Source organism: Dreissena polymorpha, chromosome 3 (genome assembly GCF_020536995.1).
Source record: "Dreissena polymorpha isolate Duluth1 chromosome 3, UMN_Dpol_1.0, whole genome shotgun sequence".
NCBI lineage: Eukaryota > Metazoa > Mollusca > Bivalvia > Myida > Dreissenidae > Dreissena > Dreissena polymorpha.
Genome location: NC_068357.1, coordinates 122,557,186 through 122,574,942, shown reverse-complemented (window position 1 = coordinate 122,574,942; position 17,757 = coordinate 122,557,186). Strand labels below are relative to the sequence as shown.

General features: G+C 36.1%; 1 protein-coding gene and 1 long non-coding RNA gene across 2 annotated transcripts; one reads left to right on the top strand and one right to left on the bottom strand.

Annotated features, from left to right (window-relative positions):
* Window positions 1-4,157: 4,157 nt before the first annotated feature.
* Window positions 4,158-17,313, top strand: LOC127871278 (alpha-glucosidase-like). Its single transcript, XM_052414038.1, has 9 exons — window positions 4,158-4,713; window positions 5,623-5,805; window positions 6,093-6,238; window positions 8,859-8,984; window positions 9,660-9,859; window positions 11,524-11,701; window positions 13,873-14,040; window positions 14,476-14,598; window positions 16,349-17,313. The coding sequence occupies exons 1-9, from the start codon at window positions 4,293-4,295 to the stop codon at window positions 16,676-16,678; spliced, it is 1,875 nt and encodes a 624-aa protein (XP_052269998.1). The 5' UTR covers window positions 4,158-4,292; the 3' UTR covers window positions 16,679-17,313.
* Window positions 7,035-8,034, bottom strand: LOC127871280 (uncharacterized). The gene is made up of 2 exons (XR_008045249.1): window positions 7,874-8,034; window positions 7,035-7,454 (listed from the first exon to the last, which is right to left on the bottom strand). It is a non-coding gene; the product is annotated as an uncharacterized LOC127871280 (long non-coding RNA).
* Window positions 17,314-17,757: the final 444 nt, after the last annotated feature.

Below are 17,757 nucleotides of genomic sequence, written 5' to 3'. Positions count from 1 at the left end.
ACACTAACTGTTCTGGGTAAGGAGTTCTTTGGACTCTCTTCTGAAATTTAGGAGCCCAATCATACTTCATGTAGGCCAAAAATATGACACTTTTTAAGTTTTTATATATCGTATTTATGGGATTATAACACATGTTAACCATAAATTTATAAATCCTCTTTCATGTTTGGTTTCAGATCAAAATTCAAAGTGACAGCTGTTCAATATTTGTTGTCATTTGTTATCTCAGATTGCAAAATTATTTACCAGATGTCATTTATATTTAAGTTAATTATTTTAAGTTTAAAAAATATTATTTTTATGATGCATTTATATATATGCTTGCTTGTTGATCCTCTGGATTGGTCGTTACAGCTCATTGCTTTATACATTTTCCCCATAATATTTAACATAATATGACAAAGCCAACAAACTGCAGCAAAGCCCTTGAAATTATCGATTGCTAGTGACATGGGTTTATTTACACACAACTGATTCACAGTCGTTCCCATCTTCAGTGCATTGGGACCGTAAAAAGAGGATTATGTAAACAATAAAGGTATTGTGATGATTTTTATAGTGATTAGACACTGTTTAGCGAAAGCTATTTTATAAGCGAAAATCTCTGAGAGAAAAAACGACAAAGATCGGCAGGGTTCGAAAGTTTCCACTATCACTACTCGCAAGCACTGCGACAAGAAACCAAAATAAATAATTTCGGATTGTTTTGTGTTTTCGATGTGTTTAAGCAGAATAATGAGTGCCATATTTTTCAGATGTTCAAAAGTGCAGGCATTCAGTTTGTTTTATAATTCAAATATGATTTTGAAGTGAAGGAGTCCAACAGACTTCCGTGTTGTTAGTTTTAAACCCAGACACATTATTTGAGAGAACTTATGAGAATAAAAGAGGAAAACTATTTTAAGTTACACACCAAATATCAAACCCCTGACCCTTGCGGTTTCAAAAAAGATTTTTGAAGTTATCGATATTAACTACTCTTTATAAATAATTTTTTTGCCGGGCTGTGGCAAGTTTTTACCCATGGGGGCATGATTTGAACAACTGTAGCAGAGGACTACTATAAGACTTACCGTAGCATGCCAACTAACAAGCGTCTTGGCACTGCTGTTTCAGAAAAGAATACTTCCAAAGTTTTCACTAAAAATATATAATTTAACAGGTAACCCATAGGGCGGGGTCAATTTGACCCCAGAGGGATGATTTTAACATAGTTGTAACAGGACCAGAATAAGATGTCAAACAAAAACTAATGCCCTAACGTTTTGAGAGACAACATTTTTAATATGTCAGTCTTCAAACATTTTTTCATAATAAGGCGTGGCCAGTTTTTTACACAAGGGGCAATATTTAACAAATGAATAAAATGATACATGCCAAAAAAACAACCTCTTGGCCTTGCGGTTTTAGAGATGACATTTTCAAAGTGTTTGCTCCAAACATAAACAGCAAGTTACCCTCAGGGAGGGGCCAATTTTCAACTCGGGGATTATTTCGAAAAACTTTAAAACTTCGGGCAATCCGAACGATCAACAAGAACGACTTCTATATATAATCCCTTCCTAAACTACTTTTACATAAGTCGTATTTTGGAACAGACAGAAGCAATTTTAATTTCAGTTGAAACATCACATTACAATTGTACTAATAGTTTCATTATGATTTGACTTGTTGATTGTTAATAAGGAAAACCTCTTAGCCCACTGGCAGTCATATTTTTCAGTAGACCTGAACCGCTTTCAAACTCTGCTGATATACAAAAAATGTATAACCATTAGAAAAAGCGTTCTGATCAAGTTTTGTGGGGATTGGGTAAACATGTAACTGCTGTGAAGTTTAGAAACTTTTTTTATTTAATTTGACATAGCAACCTAGTTTTTGAACGCAGTTTTGTAATTTACCCAATTGTCATTTCTAAAGACTGATTTCATAAATGTTTCGTGAATATTGGACTGGAGCACTGTGAACAGGGTTTTTATTCAACGATTTTGTTAACAGACTTGGGTCCTTTGCGTTCCAAGTCTTTTCACTAAAACTTGTAAATGGAATTTCTTTTTTTTTGCTTACATTCACTATAAAATTTACAACGTATTTTCATCATAAAGATACAATAATAGTTAAGTATACACAATGCATCCTCTGATAACAAACTTGTTGACCAGACAGCGGTTTTCATAGGAAAAAAAGCAAAATACTTATTAAAGTACATATTCCAAATGATGGTATTTTTCTTGTTTTGCATCTGCTTCCGATATTACTTAGTTTTTATTGAACACTTTTCACTAACAATAGACCAGCGGTCTATAATCTTCCTTGTTAAGAAGAACTCTTACAGTTTTCAAGCAGTGGTTGAAGTGTGAGGTCATGACTTGGTATTGGTATTAAAAACTTCCTTCTGCGATAGGTAGAGGGTGAATATTAAAAAAAAAACAATTTTAATGTGACAAGAAAGAAATATAACTAAACGTTTTTATAGACAGTGATCGACAATGACTATTCTGAGTAAAATGTTCTTTGTGCAAGCATTCTGATTTTGCGAAACGAATAAGTAAATGAAGGGATTATTTTATAATTGAAAGATGATTTTGAAGGAGTCCGACGGACTTCCTTGACACAAAAACAAGGAGTCTGAGTCTCATTCCCACGAGGCTCGGATACCGGACTCCCGTTAGTGTCGAACACTGATAACCATTCTTTTAACAGTAAAATAAAGGGGAGACGTGCTTTTTATGATCTTTTTTAAAACATCTTGCATTGAACAGTAGTTGAAGTTTCACATAAATGAAAAAAGAACAATATGACATACACTCAAATCAACAGGAAAGTTTCGGACATTTTCCCCAAATTTGCTTTGATTGAAAATGTTGCTTTTTTATACATATTTAGTGTTTTCTCGGTTATTTGTTGTATATGCACTTTAGACAAGCTTTACTGACAACAAACGCAGAGTTTCTCCAAGTAAAAATGTTGCAGAGGATTAATTTGCAGTCCTTTACATGTAAACATCAAATGTCTATGAGGTGACATTGTTACAAATGCTAGCCTCAAGTTATGTATTGTTACATTTATGAACGTGCTTACCGTTAATTAGAAAAAGCTTATATTAGATCTACAGTTATTGTATTTATTTATTTTAAATCTCACAAAACAATGAGTGTCTGACACAAAGTCTGACCAGAAATATGAATTGCATGTATGTGTGCATGTCTGACTGATTGACCGAATTTATGACAAGACTCCAATCCCATATAACAATATCTGACAAGTTTTTCTGGGGTTTTGCTGACTATGACAAACATGAAGTTGCCATAAAAAGGCCATAGTTGTTCTTCATAACATTTCCCAAAATATTCATTTCGGCTTGACACAAGTTTTATAAGCAATCCTCGTAGTTTCATAAAATATAACAACAACAACAGAACTCTCGCGTTTCGCGCTGCAACGCTTTATAATTTTCATGTTTTTAAATCGTCAGAAGATGCATATAATGGCTATTTTAGAGCATGTTAAATGTTCAGTATTACTATTTCCTCACAAATGTAACTAAAACGAAAATTTTCGAATCTGAAATAACATTTTTCAATTTTGTCAATTTACCAAAACGTGAAAAGGCCCCTTTAATCAAAGACCTATAGATATAGGTCTTTGCTTTAATATGTGAAAGTTCGAGTGAAATCCATCCTGTCCAAGCCATTGATATGAGAACACTATTTTGTTAATTAAGCATTAGATCTATTCATGTGTGTAATTGTAAATATGTAGATATATTTATGCGGTTGTACCCCGTGTGTTTGGGGAGCACGTGCTCACTGTGTCGCTTGAGTTGATCAAGTAGATAGGCTTCGATGACGCAACATCAAATTGGTAACACGTGCTTGCTTAGTCGGTCGTTGAGAAGAAGTAACCATGCGCACCGCAGCTGACGAAACCGGATTCCATTGGAAATGGGCGATACCAATACTTTTTATTTGGCCGATGTGTGTGTAAATTTAATTCATTTTTACATGTTTATTTTATTAATTTATATAGCTATTTATGCAGTTGAATAAAATATGTCCATTAAAAGTAGAAATTTTGTTGAAAACGCTAAACATGTAAAAGACTTATACAATTATTCATTCGATAGGATATTAAACCCCCGCGATAAATATGAGTCTATTCCAAACGATCCAAGTCCCCGTATGATAGGTGTGTTGCGTCAGAACAGAAGGCGGACGCTTAGATGGTAAACGCAAATTATTAAAGCATACACGTATTAAATAAGATTCAACAGTTAGTTTGGACGTTACAAAATGGCGAACGAAAACGCTAACCATCCTTTGCCAGAGAAAGATAAAGATGACTTCTACACGACCGAACTTGACGATTCGAAAGCGAAGTTCATTCAAAATGGCGACGATTCGCACGTCGTGGTGGAGGTCGGCTCAAGTTCAGAGGCTTCGTTCAATGGACTCGGCAAGGAGGAGTTAATGAAATATGCCGACGACCCGTTCTGGGTGCGCACCAGGAAGATCTTGTTCATCCTATTCTGGGTCGGCTGGCTGGCGATGCTGGTGGCCGCGGTGTTGATCATCGTGTTCGCGCCCAAGTGTCCAGAGCGACCTAACCTGAAATGGTACCAAAAGGACGTGATCTATCAGGTGCAACCAAAGTCCTTCCTCGACACCACAACCGACAAGAACGACGCCGGCGCTGGAATTGGAGATCTTCATGGTAAGCAATTAACAGTCAACTTTACTTATAATAGGAGTTTTTAACTTGTAAATTAAGGTAAACATATGTTAAGTATAAGAGAGAAACATGTGTGCAAAAAAAAAATCTTAAGCAGGCACCATTTTACTTGTTGATGGTCAAGTGTTGTCAAACAGAGACCACTGCCACAAACTGCCAGACAATCACCCGAAAGGTTGCTTTAAATTAAACTGTTGCGAAATATCGTGAAAGTATCTCTTCTCGAACCTCACCTCTTTTCGAACCCGTCATTTGCTTACATTTCTTACGCACACGCACTTCGTCACCTTTTTTTGTTAATAAGTTATTTGTTTATGCTGACTCTCACATAGCGGCAAATCAACGAAAATGCTTCAAAAACCTGTAGAATAGGTGGATTTATCATAAAACACGTAACACTCCTATTATTCCTAAATGCTTTTTACAAATGTAATGATTTTCATTAAAAAAACTTATAAAAACATGGTCTTATTTTCTTTCTTAACTTTTCACAATTTACACAAATCGGCTGCTGTAATAAGTCACGTCGCCATAGTCAAATCATGGGGCGAATCAATTTTTAATGGTGTACACTGAAGGGTTTGAAATAAGGTTCTAGTTGTTTGGGCGGCATTGAAAGTTTTACATGATATGGTGGTGCTGGAAACTTAAAAAAATCGGTTATCAAAAGAGGACTAACATAACAATTAAAGTTGCCAGCCATGTGGAAACAAGTTATTTATCAAAAAGAGTTCCTATTAATATGTTTTACTATTTTCAATCTAAATTGTCACTATATTTGATGTGTCAAAATTTAAAAGGTTCAAAAGATGGTTCGTCCATGATAATTGATCTTTTATCTACTCGTTACTCTGTCTTTGTTGCATAATTGTTAGAATCTGTTTATTAAAGGTATCAATGCAAAGATTAGCTACTTCGAGGATATCGGAGTAAATGCACTGTGGATCAACTCCATCTATGAGGCTGGTAAAGACTCATACGAAGGACAAGATGTTGTCGATCACAAGAAAGTCTCTGAGATCCTCGGTGGAATGGCTGCATTTGATGATCTTAGAAAGAACACGAAGAAGAAGGGTAATATATCCACTTGCATATTCGCTGTTTGATATTAAAAGCGCTTACCTCTTTAACACAAATCATTTATGAAATACTGGCACATTTTAGAACAATTTGGTGCAAATATATACTTCTTACTTGATCCTATGTAGCATTTATGAATAAGGACATCTAATTCTAACCCTAGTGTCTGTTCCCTTATATACATTTACTTTTAAATACTTGCTTATAAACTTAAAACCATTTTTTTACATCCAGTATTGATTTGTTTGAAAAATTGCTCCTGTTTTGATTGTTCTCTGCAGGTATGAAACTGATCTTGGACTTCATTCCAAACTACACTGGCAAGACCCACCAGTGGTTCAACAAGAGTGAAACTAGGGACGCTGACTATGCCGACTACTACATCTGGGCGGATGGAAAGAGCTCAACATCTCCACCAAACAACTGGGTATGTGGTGAGGCATTACAAATTGGCATCATTTTTGATAATTCATAAAAGTAAAAAATGCCATGTTTTCAAAGTGTTACTTGACGAAAACTAAATTATTTTTTGCTTTACATTCAGTGAATGCTTTGATCGTTTATTATTTGGCAGCAGTCTTATTAAGACATCCTTTTAATTCCTAGCTTTTATTATCCCCCACGCTTTTTGAAAAGCGTGGGGATGTTGTGGTTATCCCCGCCGTCTGTCTGTCTGTCCATCCTGGCCACTATCTCCTCCTACACTATTAGCACTAGAACCTTGAAACTTACATACATGGTAGCTATGAGAATATGAGCGACCCTACACTGTTTGGAATTTTGATCTGACCCCTGGGTCAAAAGTTATGGGGGTTGGGGTGGGGCTGGGTCAGAGATTTCTACTCATTTTTTTTAAGGTTATTTTACTATAATTTCTTCATTTCTACACTGATTGTCTTCAAATTGATACTGAATCTCTCTTATGACAATACGGTCAATCTCAACTATGCATGGCCCCATTACCAACCCTGGGGCGCACCGCCCACATAGGCCACACCCACCCAAAATTGCATTTTACTATAATTTCTTTTTTTCTACACCGATTCACTTCAAATTGATACTGAACTTCTCTTATGAAAATATGGTCAGTCAGAGTTCGCCAAAACTTGAAAAATCTGTCAGTCATTCGGACTGACAGACTTGAAATTTTTGTCAGTCCGAATCAGTTTCTGTCAGTCCCACTGTCCGACTAAACTATAACAGCAAAACACAACAAAAGAGAGTACCTTTTTTATGTTTATTGGTTTTAATCACATAAATACAATAAAAACATGCCCAAAGTCGATATAATTAAACAATTATTATATTAATAATAAACCACATATTCACCAAAGGTATTCTTTTAAAACTTCTTGTTGTAAAACTGTTTTTTAGCCTGCACAGCTCTACAAATCCGTGTTCTCGAAAAGTTAGGGTGACATCCAATCAAGTTTGACTTAATTGCACACACCCATTCACACCACTTTGGATAACTTCAATTTCTGTTTATTAGCCGATTTCACAAGTTCTAAAAAAACACCTATTGTTAAAATATTTTCTCTTAGCTGAGGTGGTTGATTTCCAGGTTCAATTAAATGAATGTCTTTCACACCTATTTCTTGATAGAAAGGCCCATGATAGTTACCACCATCCATTCTTGTTGTCTGAAATAACACAAAACATATTGCTACAAACTATCAACAACAAATCAAAACATAAATATCCATATGTCCAAATTTTAAACTATCCGAAATATAGTAAACCAGGTGAAAAATCTAATTTTGATTTCAGAAACTGTTGGTGTGTAAATTAAAATATATCCTTCCCAGAACAATATAATAATGAAATTATTTAACAGAAATGCTCACAAATACCTGTTGAAACAAATTTTCATGCGGTTTTTGTTGTGGATAAATTAAATGGAACAAATAAAATGGCGGACGCACTCGTCCTTTTTTTAACAAAGACCGTTGATTTTGAACTCGCATGTGATATTTAATTTTAATCCAACTTTAATTATCAAAACATCAAAATGTAGGTAAGAAAAAAGGATTTTGACAGAAGTTGAACAAAAAGCATTTACCTTCTATTAATCCAATAGCATATTATACACTTTGAGTGATTTTTTGGAAACCATTTTTCATCGGATTGTGTCGGTCAGTCGGACCGATTATCTTAAATCACTTGTCGGTCCTTAGAAAAATTTGCCGGTCAGGACCGGCGGACCGACGGTTTTGGCGAACCCTGGTCAGTCTCAGCTATGCATGTCCCCATTACCAACCCTGGGGCGCCCCACCCTCATAGGCCACGCCCAACTAAAATTGCCTTTTACTACAATTTCTTCATTTCTACACTGATTCACTTCAAATTGATACTGAACCTCTCTTATGAAAATAAGGTTTATCTCAACTATGCATGGCCCCATTACCAACCCTGGGGCGCCTCGCCCACATAGGCCACACCCACCCAAAATAGCCTTTTACTATAATTTCTTCATTTCTACATAGATTCACTTCAAATTGATACTGAACCTCTCTTATGACAATACAGTCAATCTCAACTATGCATTGCCCCATTACCAACCCTGGGGCGCCCCACCCACATAGGCCACGCCCACCCAAAATTGCCTTTAAGTATAATTTCTTCATTTCTACATCCATTTACTTCAAATTGATACTGAACCTCTTTTATGACAATACAGTCCATCTCAACTATGTATGGCCCCATTACCAACCCTGGGGCACCCCGCCCACATAGGCCACGCCCACCCAAAATTGCCTTTTACTATAATTTCTTCATTTCTACACCGACTCACTTCTAATTGATACTGAACTTCTCTTATGACAATACGGTCAATCTCAACTATGCATGGCCCCATTACCAACCCTGGGCGCCCCTGGGTCAAACATGCGGCTTGGTGATACGCGTCGGCCTCTGCCGCGCCATTTCTAGTTTCAAATGTTGTTAAAGTATTAATACTCAAGCAAATGTTATATTACCTTTATGATAGTCCATGTCATCTGCATTTAAAAAAGTCCCATGTACAATGTTATTTTACTGTTCTGCAGGTGACTGTTGATAATCAGCCAGCATGGACGTACTCCAATGTGAGGAAGCAATGGTACTACCACTCCTCCAGCCTCAAGTACCCTGAGCTCAACCTCCGCAATGAGACAGTCCTGGCTGAACTTGATGTAAGTACATTGCTTGAAATTAGCACAGTCATTTGAGCATTCTCTTGGAAAACTAAACTTAACATGCAAAGAATCTTTCCAGATTAGAGAAGACACTTCTGCTTTTTCTAGACATTATACTCCAAAGGAAGTCTCTTCTAATTGAAAATCCAGTCTGGGTAGAAGGTGTCGTCCTTGATTTGCCTGTAGGAACTGGACAGGCTAATCAAGGACGACACTAAACGCACATGCTTTTCGCTGGTTTTCCGGGAACTAGGCTTATCATTTTCTATGTTATCCTACTGTTGTTCTCCCAATACTTCATAAACATGTTATGAGAAATCTTGAGTTTTTTCCCCCACACCATATATGCTCCATTGGCTTGTTGGTACCTGCTAATTTCCATCCGCATTCAGTCAAGTGAAAATTGAAAAAAGCTTAATTACACCACTCAGTAAATAAATGTGTGTTTAATTTTGCTTAGCAAAATGTTGAATTATTCTTGGTTAATTTTAGATAATTGCATCCTTCATGATCTTTTGACAGATTATAATTTATGTATTTGTTTACATGTATATATATATATATATATATATATATATATATGTATATATATATATATATATATATATATATATATATATATATTAATATTTATCTAGAAACAATAATATTTAACCAGGATTCTCCCTGTAGGGTATCCTGAGGTTCTGGTTTGAGAAAGGTGTGGACGGGTTTGCAGTGCAGGGGCTACAGCATCTCGTTGAGGGCAATGACACATTGCTGAATGAGAACACAGCCGGTCAGCACACAATGGACCAGGCTGACAACTTGAACTTGGTCAAGCGGTGGAGAGCCATTGCAGACTCCTTCTCAGATAAACCAGGCAGAGAAAGGTGAATATATGATGTCAAGTATAAGAATTTAACAACAATAGATAACATTTCAATTATGATGTTCACAGTATTAATGTGTTATACATATGTTACTTATTGTAATTCAATATTTGAGATAATACTTAGGCAATGTCTTCATGGCGTTTACAGTGCACATGCAACAAAAAAGGCTATAGCTGGACTGTTTGGCAATCTGTATTGACCCTTTCCCACTTAAAAGCAAATTGAAAATGGCTACACTGTAACTCCAATATAGCGCGGTCATTGGGATCCAAGCCGCGAAACAGCGTTATAACGGATCCGCGTTATAAGTTTTGAGCTCATTTACTGCAGGGCGCTATAAAAAAAAACAGGTATAGAATAGCCTATAATGTAGGTCATGTATATTGCCATGCTGTGTTGACGCAAATACATGCATATAAACCGAATCGTATCGATAACAGTATACATACCGCTTTTCTTATGTGCACATTTATCCGATAATCCAATAAAATTGCAACATCACTTAAAAAATAATAATCTTGAACATTAATGACGATATATGTTTAAGAAATTCGTAAACACAACCGTATTCATATATGCCATTTTCAGAAGTGTTAAAGAGTACAGTGCATTATGGTGCAGAGCGACTTTAAATTTAGATTGAATGCAATACGATTCATGTACAAAAAATTGTTTTATTGCGTCATACGCATGCAAAAAACGTGTTTCCCGAGGACTTTCTGATACCGCGCAAAAATGAAAGTGAAACTCTGTAAACAATTACCGGTACACTGCGTTCGCATGTAAATAAATCGTCTGCATTATTTAATTTCTTTTACACAAACTGGAAGATTAAATGACATAATACTAGAATGATAATGAAATGACAGAAAAAGTTGTTTTATACAGTGGGCAGTATATTTCACAGCCGCTCATGTAATATAGTCAAACTGCAACCATATCAAAGTAAGAATGTTTCAATCGTTTTGAATTACTTTAATTGTATAACTATCCCGCTTGCACTTAACTTATGGAAATTAACGCACTGAACCGCTCTGATGAGAAATACATGTAATAAACACTGACACGCGAGTTTTTCACACCTTTATTGACATTACACAACAGATTAACACCAATTAGCTGTCGGTGTTGTTTAACCTCGAGGCGATTATAATCGGTTCAACGGACGGTTGAATAAAGCAATCAACATGTGATTGCCGCCATCTTTGAATTGTCTGAAAATACATGAAGTTGCATAATACAGATTTAAATCAGAAATCAAATGGAAGGTTGGAGAAAAAAATGGTATCCAAGCACCCCCCGCGTTATATTGGATTCAGCGTTATAACGGAGCGCGTTATATTGGAGTTACAGTGTATGTGCAAAGCGCATAAAACCAGAACAGCGAGTAACTCGCAGTCTGTTCTGGTTTTATGCTGTTTGCTGCTCAGCAGAATTTAAGGGTTGGAAATGGAGCCTTTAAAACTTAAATATAGTAAGAAAAGTCTTTAATTATTTTTATCTTTCTAAGGGGTAAAGGGTTAAATATGATTTATGCTGGATTATTATTTTCATGAAGTATCTGCTAAGTCTTAATAAAGAATTGAGAAATAATTCATAGCATCAAAACAATCCTCTTAACAGTTTTTTATGAGCAAGTCAATTGTGTTCATTCTTCATAGGGTTTTGATTGGTATGGTGTCTGGTACCACCAACATCACCACAGAGTACAAGAACGCTGGTATCCACATCACCATTTCGGATGTGCTAGTTGCCACCAGTAGCTCATGTGATAACACCTGTATCGTAGAGAAACTGGTTTCTGCCACCGAAGACAGCAATGGCTGGAGGGGTTGGATGGTAAGGCAATACAATGTGATGCATATATATTTTGTAGCATTTTTGCTGTGTTTTTAGCTCACCTGTCACGAAGTGACATGGTGAGCTTATGTGACCGTGTGATGTCCGGCGTCCGTTGTGTGTGTGTGTGTGCGTCCGTCAACAATTTGTTTGTGTAGATAGTAGAGGTCACAGTTTTCAGCCAATCTTTATGAAATTTGGTCAGAATGTTTATCTTGATGAAATCTGGGTTGGGATTGTATTTGGGTCATCTGGGGTCAAAAACTAGGTCACATAATAGGTCAAATAATAGAAAAACCTTGTGTAGACAATAGAGGTCGCAGTTTTCATCCAGCCTATGAAATTTGGTCAGAATGTTTATCTTGATGAAAACTGGGTTGGGATTGTATTTGGGTCATCTGGGGTCAAAAACTAGGTCAAATAATAGAAAAACCTTGTGTAGACAGTAGAGGTCAGTTTTCATCCAATCTTAATGAAATTTGGTCAGAATGTTTATCTTGATAAAATCTGGGTTGGTATTGTATTTGGGTCATCTGGGGTCAAAAACTAGGTCACTAGGTCAAAAACTAGGTCAAATAAAAGAAAAACCTTGGGTAGACAGTAGAGGTCACAGTTTTCATCCAATCTTTATGAAATTTGGTCAGAATGTTTATCTTGATAAAAGCTGGGTTGGGATTGTATTTGGGTCATTTGGGGTCAAAAACTAGGTCACTAGGCAGGCTTCCTGAAAAGTCCCAAACAGTGCCTGTCAACCAGACAGGCTGATGGAAAAGTAAGCCTGTCCGGACAAAAATTCACCTGACCGAACAGCGTGAGTTTATAACTGAAGAATTTAGTAATGTTTAACTCATATTTATTGCAATGTGCAGTCTGTGTATAAGTATTGGACAACTATAAGTAATTGATTTTGGAACATATAACATCAAATCATTATGTGTTCTTATGCAAATGTAACACACTTTAATATTAAAATATGGGATTCATTCAATATAATATGTAATTATGTAGTCAACTTGTACAAAATATACTCTTATATATTCTCCGTACAATATCAATATTTTACAAAACTATCTGTTTTATATTATCAAAAATAAAATGATAATGGCATTATGCAACATTACACTGATATAAGCACATTTCTGTGTTATTTCATGCGTTCCGACCATACATAAAGCAAAACTTTGCTTATATATGATGATGACAACTTCAAATTTGACAATTTCGATCATTTGTATAAGAATTTTTTTCATTTGTAGTTTTTTGTTACAACCTTTGTAATTGGATAGATGGTTATATGTCGGAACAATGACATTGATGTTTTTGAAAAACAACAACAAAGGGAGAGTACTCTTAAGAACTAGTAACGCATTAGTGTTCTTAATGACAAAAAGGCTCGAAATTCACTAAAAGAGTGATTCCAATTGGATGTAGTCGTTCTTTTTGCAAATATTAGACTTTTCTGTATTTAGTCAAATTTTGTTTGGCCTGTCACAAGGACCGGCAATATTAGAAACTTCGCCGGACCGTAAAGAATTTTGCCGGACAAGTCCGGCCTTTTCAGGAAGCCTGACTAGGCCAAAAATTAGGTCAAATAATAGAAAAACCTTGTGTAGACAATAGAGGTCGCAGTTTTTATCCAATCTTTATGAAATTTGGTCAGAATGTTTATCTTGATGAAATCTGGGTTGAGATTGTATTTGGGTCATCTGAGGTCAAAAACTAGGTCACTAGGTCAAATAATAGAAAAACCATCAACAATTTGTTTGTGTAGACAGTAGAGGTCACAGTTTTCATCCAATCTTTATGAAATTCGGTCAGAATGTTTATCTTGATGAAATCTGGGTTGGGATTGTATTTGGTTAGTCAGGTGAACGATTCAGGGCCATCATGGCCCTCTTGTTTAACTTAAGAACAAAATTTTTACTGAAAAGACGATCAGGAAAGTTTGTGAAGATGCAATTACAAAATTGTGAGTCAAATCTTAACCTCGTGGTTTCCTTTTTCATTTACTTTCTTTAAGTTCCAAAATGAACAGTGAATATTTTTGACAAGTTCACAAAAGTGTGTATGCCTATATAATTACATGGTTGTTTAATCAGTCTAAACAGTTTTATAGTTGTATGAATAATAATCCTTCCATATAATGTGTGCTCTGATGTTGGTTTCATCAGCTGGACAATGAGAACACAGAGCGCTATGCCACTAAGTGGAATGAGGCCAAACAAAAGGCGTGGCAAGTGTTCCACCTGCTGTTGCCAGGCACTCCCATCGTCTACTACGGTGATGAGATCGCTATGACCAACGGCAATGTGGCAGCCAACCAGAAGAAAGACCCACTTGTGAGTACTGTTGTGCCAATCTTAAACAAATCATATTTGTAAAGTAGACTTTGACTTTGTACTCTCATATCACATGGTATATGCAGGGTTAAAAGTAATTTTGTAAGTGTTCAGCTTTGTTAGATAGTACCTGTATTAATTTTGTGTTCAGGATGCTTGATGCATGAAAATATTTGTGGTCAATAGTTGTTAACAAGTTTTAATGCATTTATTTGTGACAAGTAGAAGGAAAAGGTTTATAATGAAGTCATCTAAGTTCTGCCATTAAGGACAAACTGTTTGTTTGTTTTAGCAGTTGCATATGTGTATGTGTTCATTGTTGATTTGATCACAATTGCATTTTTTGCTAGCTGCACCTTGTTTCATTAATTTTACTGTCAAAGTTGTAAAGTATAAAAAAAATCAATAAAGACAACGGCCTCCATTATACTGCAGGGTAAGAGAGATGAGTATCGCACACCAATGTTGTGGTCCAGGAAGGAGAATGCAGGGTTCTGCGCTGCTGATATAGCCCCATGGCTGCCAGTGAATGCGGACTACCAGTCAACTAGTGTGGAGGTATATGAGGGGTGTATACCACTGGGGGAAATCAATGAAAGCACAGTTCATTGTTTTTCATTTGTGAAAAAGTATCTTCATACTTAAAGGGACTTGTTCAGAATTCGGCTAAATATTTTTTTAATAAAGTCATATATATTAATTTTTTTTATGTGGAATTCTTTTGCTTTTGGTTCGGGGTTCAAGACCAAGGGAAGGTGCATATTTTCTTTTCTTTCTGTGTAATTATAATTTTTTAAAGCTACACAATATTAAAGTTAGTTTGTTTGTTTTTTAGCTCACCTGTCACGAAGTGACATGGTGAGCTTATGTGACCGTGTGATGTCCTGCGTCCGTCAACAATTTGTTTGTGTAGACAGTAGAGGTCACAGTTTTCATCCTTTAAAGCTACACAATATTAAAGTTAGTTTGTTTGTTTTTTAGCTCACCTGTCACGAAGTGACATGGTGAGCTTATGTGACCGTGTGATGTCCTGCGTCCGTCAACAATTTGTTTGTGTAGACAGTAGAGGTCACAGTTTTCATCCAATCTTTATGGTGAAATTTGGTCAGATTGTTTATCTTGATGAAATCTGGGTTGGGATTGTATCTGGGTCATCTGGGGTCAAAAACTAGGTCACTAGGTCAAATCATAGAAAAACCTTGTGTAGACAATAGAGGTTACAGTTTCCATCCAATCTTTATGAAATTTTGTCAGAATGTTTAGCTTGATGAAATCTGGATTGGGATTGTATTTGGGTCATTTTGGGTGAGAAACTAGGTCAAATCATCGAAATACCATGTGTTGACAATAGAGGTCACAGTTTTCATCAGAACTTTATAAAAAATATGGTCAGAATGTTTGTCTTGTTAAAAATCTGGGCTGGGATCGAATTTGGGGCATCTAGGGTCAAAAACTAGGTCACTAGGTCAAAGTTTAAAAAGAAACTTTTGTAGACAGTAGAGGTCACAGTTTTCATCCAATCTTAATAAAAAAATTCCATAATGTTAATCTTGATGAAATCTTGGTCAAATCTTAGAAAAACCTTGTGTAGACAATAGAGGTCACATTTTCCATCAGATCTTTATGCAATATTATCAGAATGTTTATCTTGATGAAATCTGGATTGGGATTGTATTTGGGTCACATGGGGTCAGAAACTAGGTCACTAGGTCAAATCGTAGAAAAACCTTGTGTAGACAATAGAGGTAATAGTTTTCATCTGATCTTAATGAATAATGAAAGTTTATCTTGATAATATCTGATGTTGAATCGTATATGGGTCATCTGGGGTCAATAGTAAGGTCACCGGGCCAGTTCTTGTAAAACCTTGTGTAGATGAAAGAGGTCACACTTTTTATCACGTCTTAATGAAATTTTATTTGGCCCATTCGTACTTCATAATAAAGCTAGCCATAGTCTGATAGAATTTAAGTTGGTGTAGCCAAGTTAGTCAGGTGAGCGATTCAGGGCCATCAATGCCCTCTTGTTTAAATATGTGAAAAAAGTAATTTAAGTTTTCTTCATTTGTTAAAAGTGACAAGAACAGATAAAAATACCAATAGATTGGCTCAAGGTGAATGATTTTACATGAAACATTGATAAATTATCAATCGCAAATGTCATTAAATGGCGAGGCAGAACACTTAAGACTGCATATATGATTTAAAAAGTGTGAGCAGAAAATGCGTCCTTTAGCATTTTCACTGGTACTAATAGGCAATTATTTAATATGTAAGTGGGCCATAACTGTGGATGTTTCCAATTCCAGTACAACAAGGCCCACCTGCTGCCCTACTCGACACTGGAATCCTTCCAAGACCTCGTGAACCTGCGAAAGAAAGAGGCCTTCCAGTTTGGCTCTGTGGAGTTCAAAACCTACAGCAAGGACATCCTCTATTTCATCCGCAAGGCCAAGGGCTTCCCCAGCTACCTGGTAGTGATGAACAATGGCGCAAAGACCACAGGTTTTGATGACATCGCCGATACCTTGACCCTGGTGTTTGACTCCAAGCGCCAGCTGAAAACCCCGGAGACCTTCAACTTGAAGGAGGCTCCCCTTGGGTTTAATGATGGAGAGATTTACGTCTTTGAATATTAATCTTATCGCCAAAATTTAACTTGCAAAACATCGACGAAAACACATTTAACTAGAACACTTAATAACTGACTTGAACACACAATAATTGTTAAGTTCAGTTTTCTAACGATAGCACTGGCAAAAATTCTTATATCTTTGTATTGTTTTGGTATATTCAATAGTTAGTTGTAACTGAAGAAGATTAGATAACATCTACATACATTTGTTAGGGAAGCTTTAACATTTAACTTGGGTGCCTGCCAAATTCCTACAAAAACCCTAAAAAATACATTGTTCTTTTGTTGTTAATGGTTTTCAATGCTTGTATTGGTATGTTGATGTTTTTTGTTGATGTAATCTTTCAACCCTGCTTACAAGTTTACATAACAGAAGATATATACATGTACATTTCGGTCGCTGGTGTAGTATGATGTATTTCATTTGAGGATAGCCAGTATGTCACGATAACAAAATAACCTGGTTCCCATACCAGCAAGGTGTGAAATCTGACCTGATAGTCAAAATACTTCGGTCATATCAAAATTATTCACAAATTGTGCGCACGAATTTCCATTTAGGCTTACTTTGGTAAACTTAATTCTGACATTTTCTTGCAAGGAATTCGTTTTGAACAATAAATTGTAGAACTTTCAAAAGTTGTTGTTTATTTATTTCTAAATGATATAAACTGACCAGAACTAAGCACTTTAAAGAAGAGGGGCGCGCAGACATAGGTGCATGTCGTTATATAACGTTCTAGTTAGTTTAAACCTATTTATGTTCGCTGGATTGCATAGAAGCCTAAGGCTTATTTGAAACGCTCTCGGCTCCGTTAACAAGGACCAGAACCTGTATTGTGTATTTTGGGGAAATAAAACAAAATGCTCCCACAGTGGTCGGGGATCGAACACGTGACCTCCCGATTGCTAGGTGGACACCATATCCACTGCGAACATTCAAGTTGAGTGAGGGTCATGACGGCCTAATATAATATCCAACAGTAAAAAAAATATAATGACGTAATTGGCAATTTGTCACACTGGATAATTACTTTTCTTTATGAAAGTGCGCATTGTTATTACTTTATTAAACTATTCGGT

Bases quoted from the DNA above. Each gene is read 5' to 3' on its own strand.
- LOC127871278 (XM_052414038.1), top strand. From the start codon at position 4,293: ATGGCGAACGAAAACGCTAACCATCCTTTGCCAGAGAAAGATAAAGAT. The intron at 4,714-5,622 runs GTAAGCAATTAA...TGTTTATTAAAG, and splicing joins TGGAATTGGAGATCTTCATG to GTATCAATGCAAAGATTAGC. The intron at 11,702-13,872 runs GTAAGGCAATAC...TGGTTTCATCAG, and splicing joins ATGGCTGGAGGGGTTGGATG to CTGGACAATGAGAACACAGA.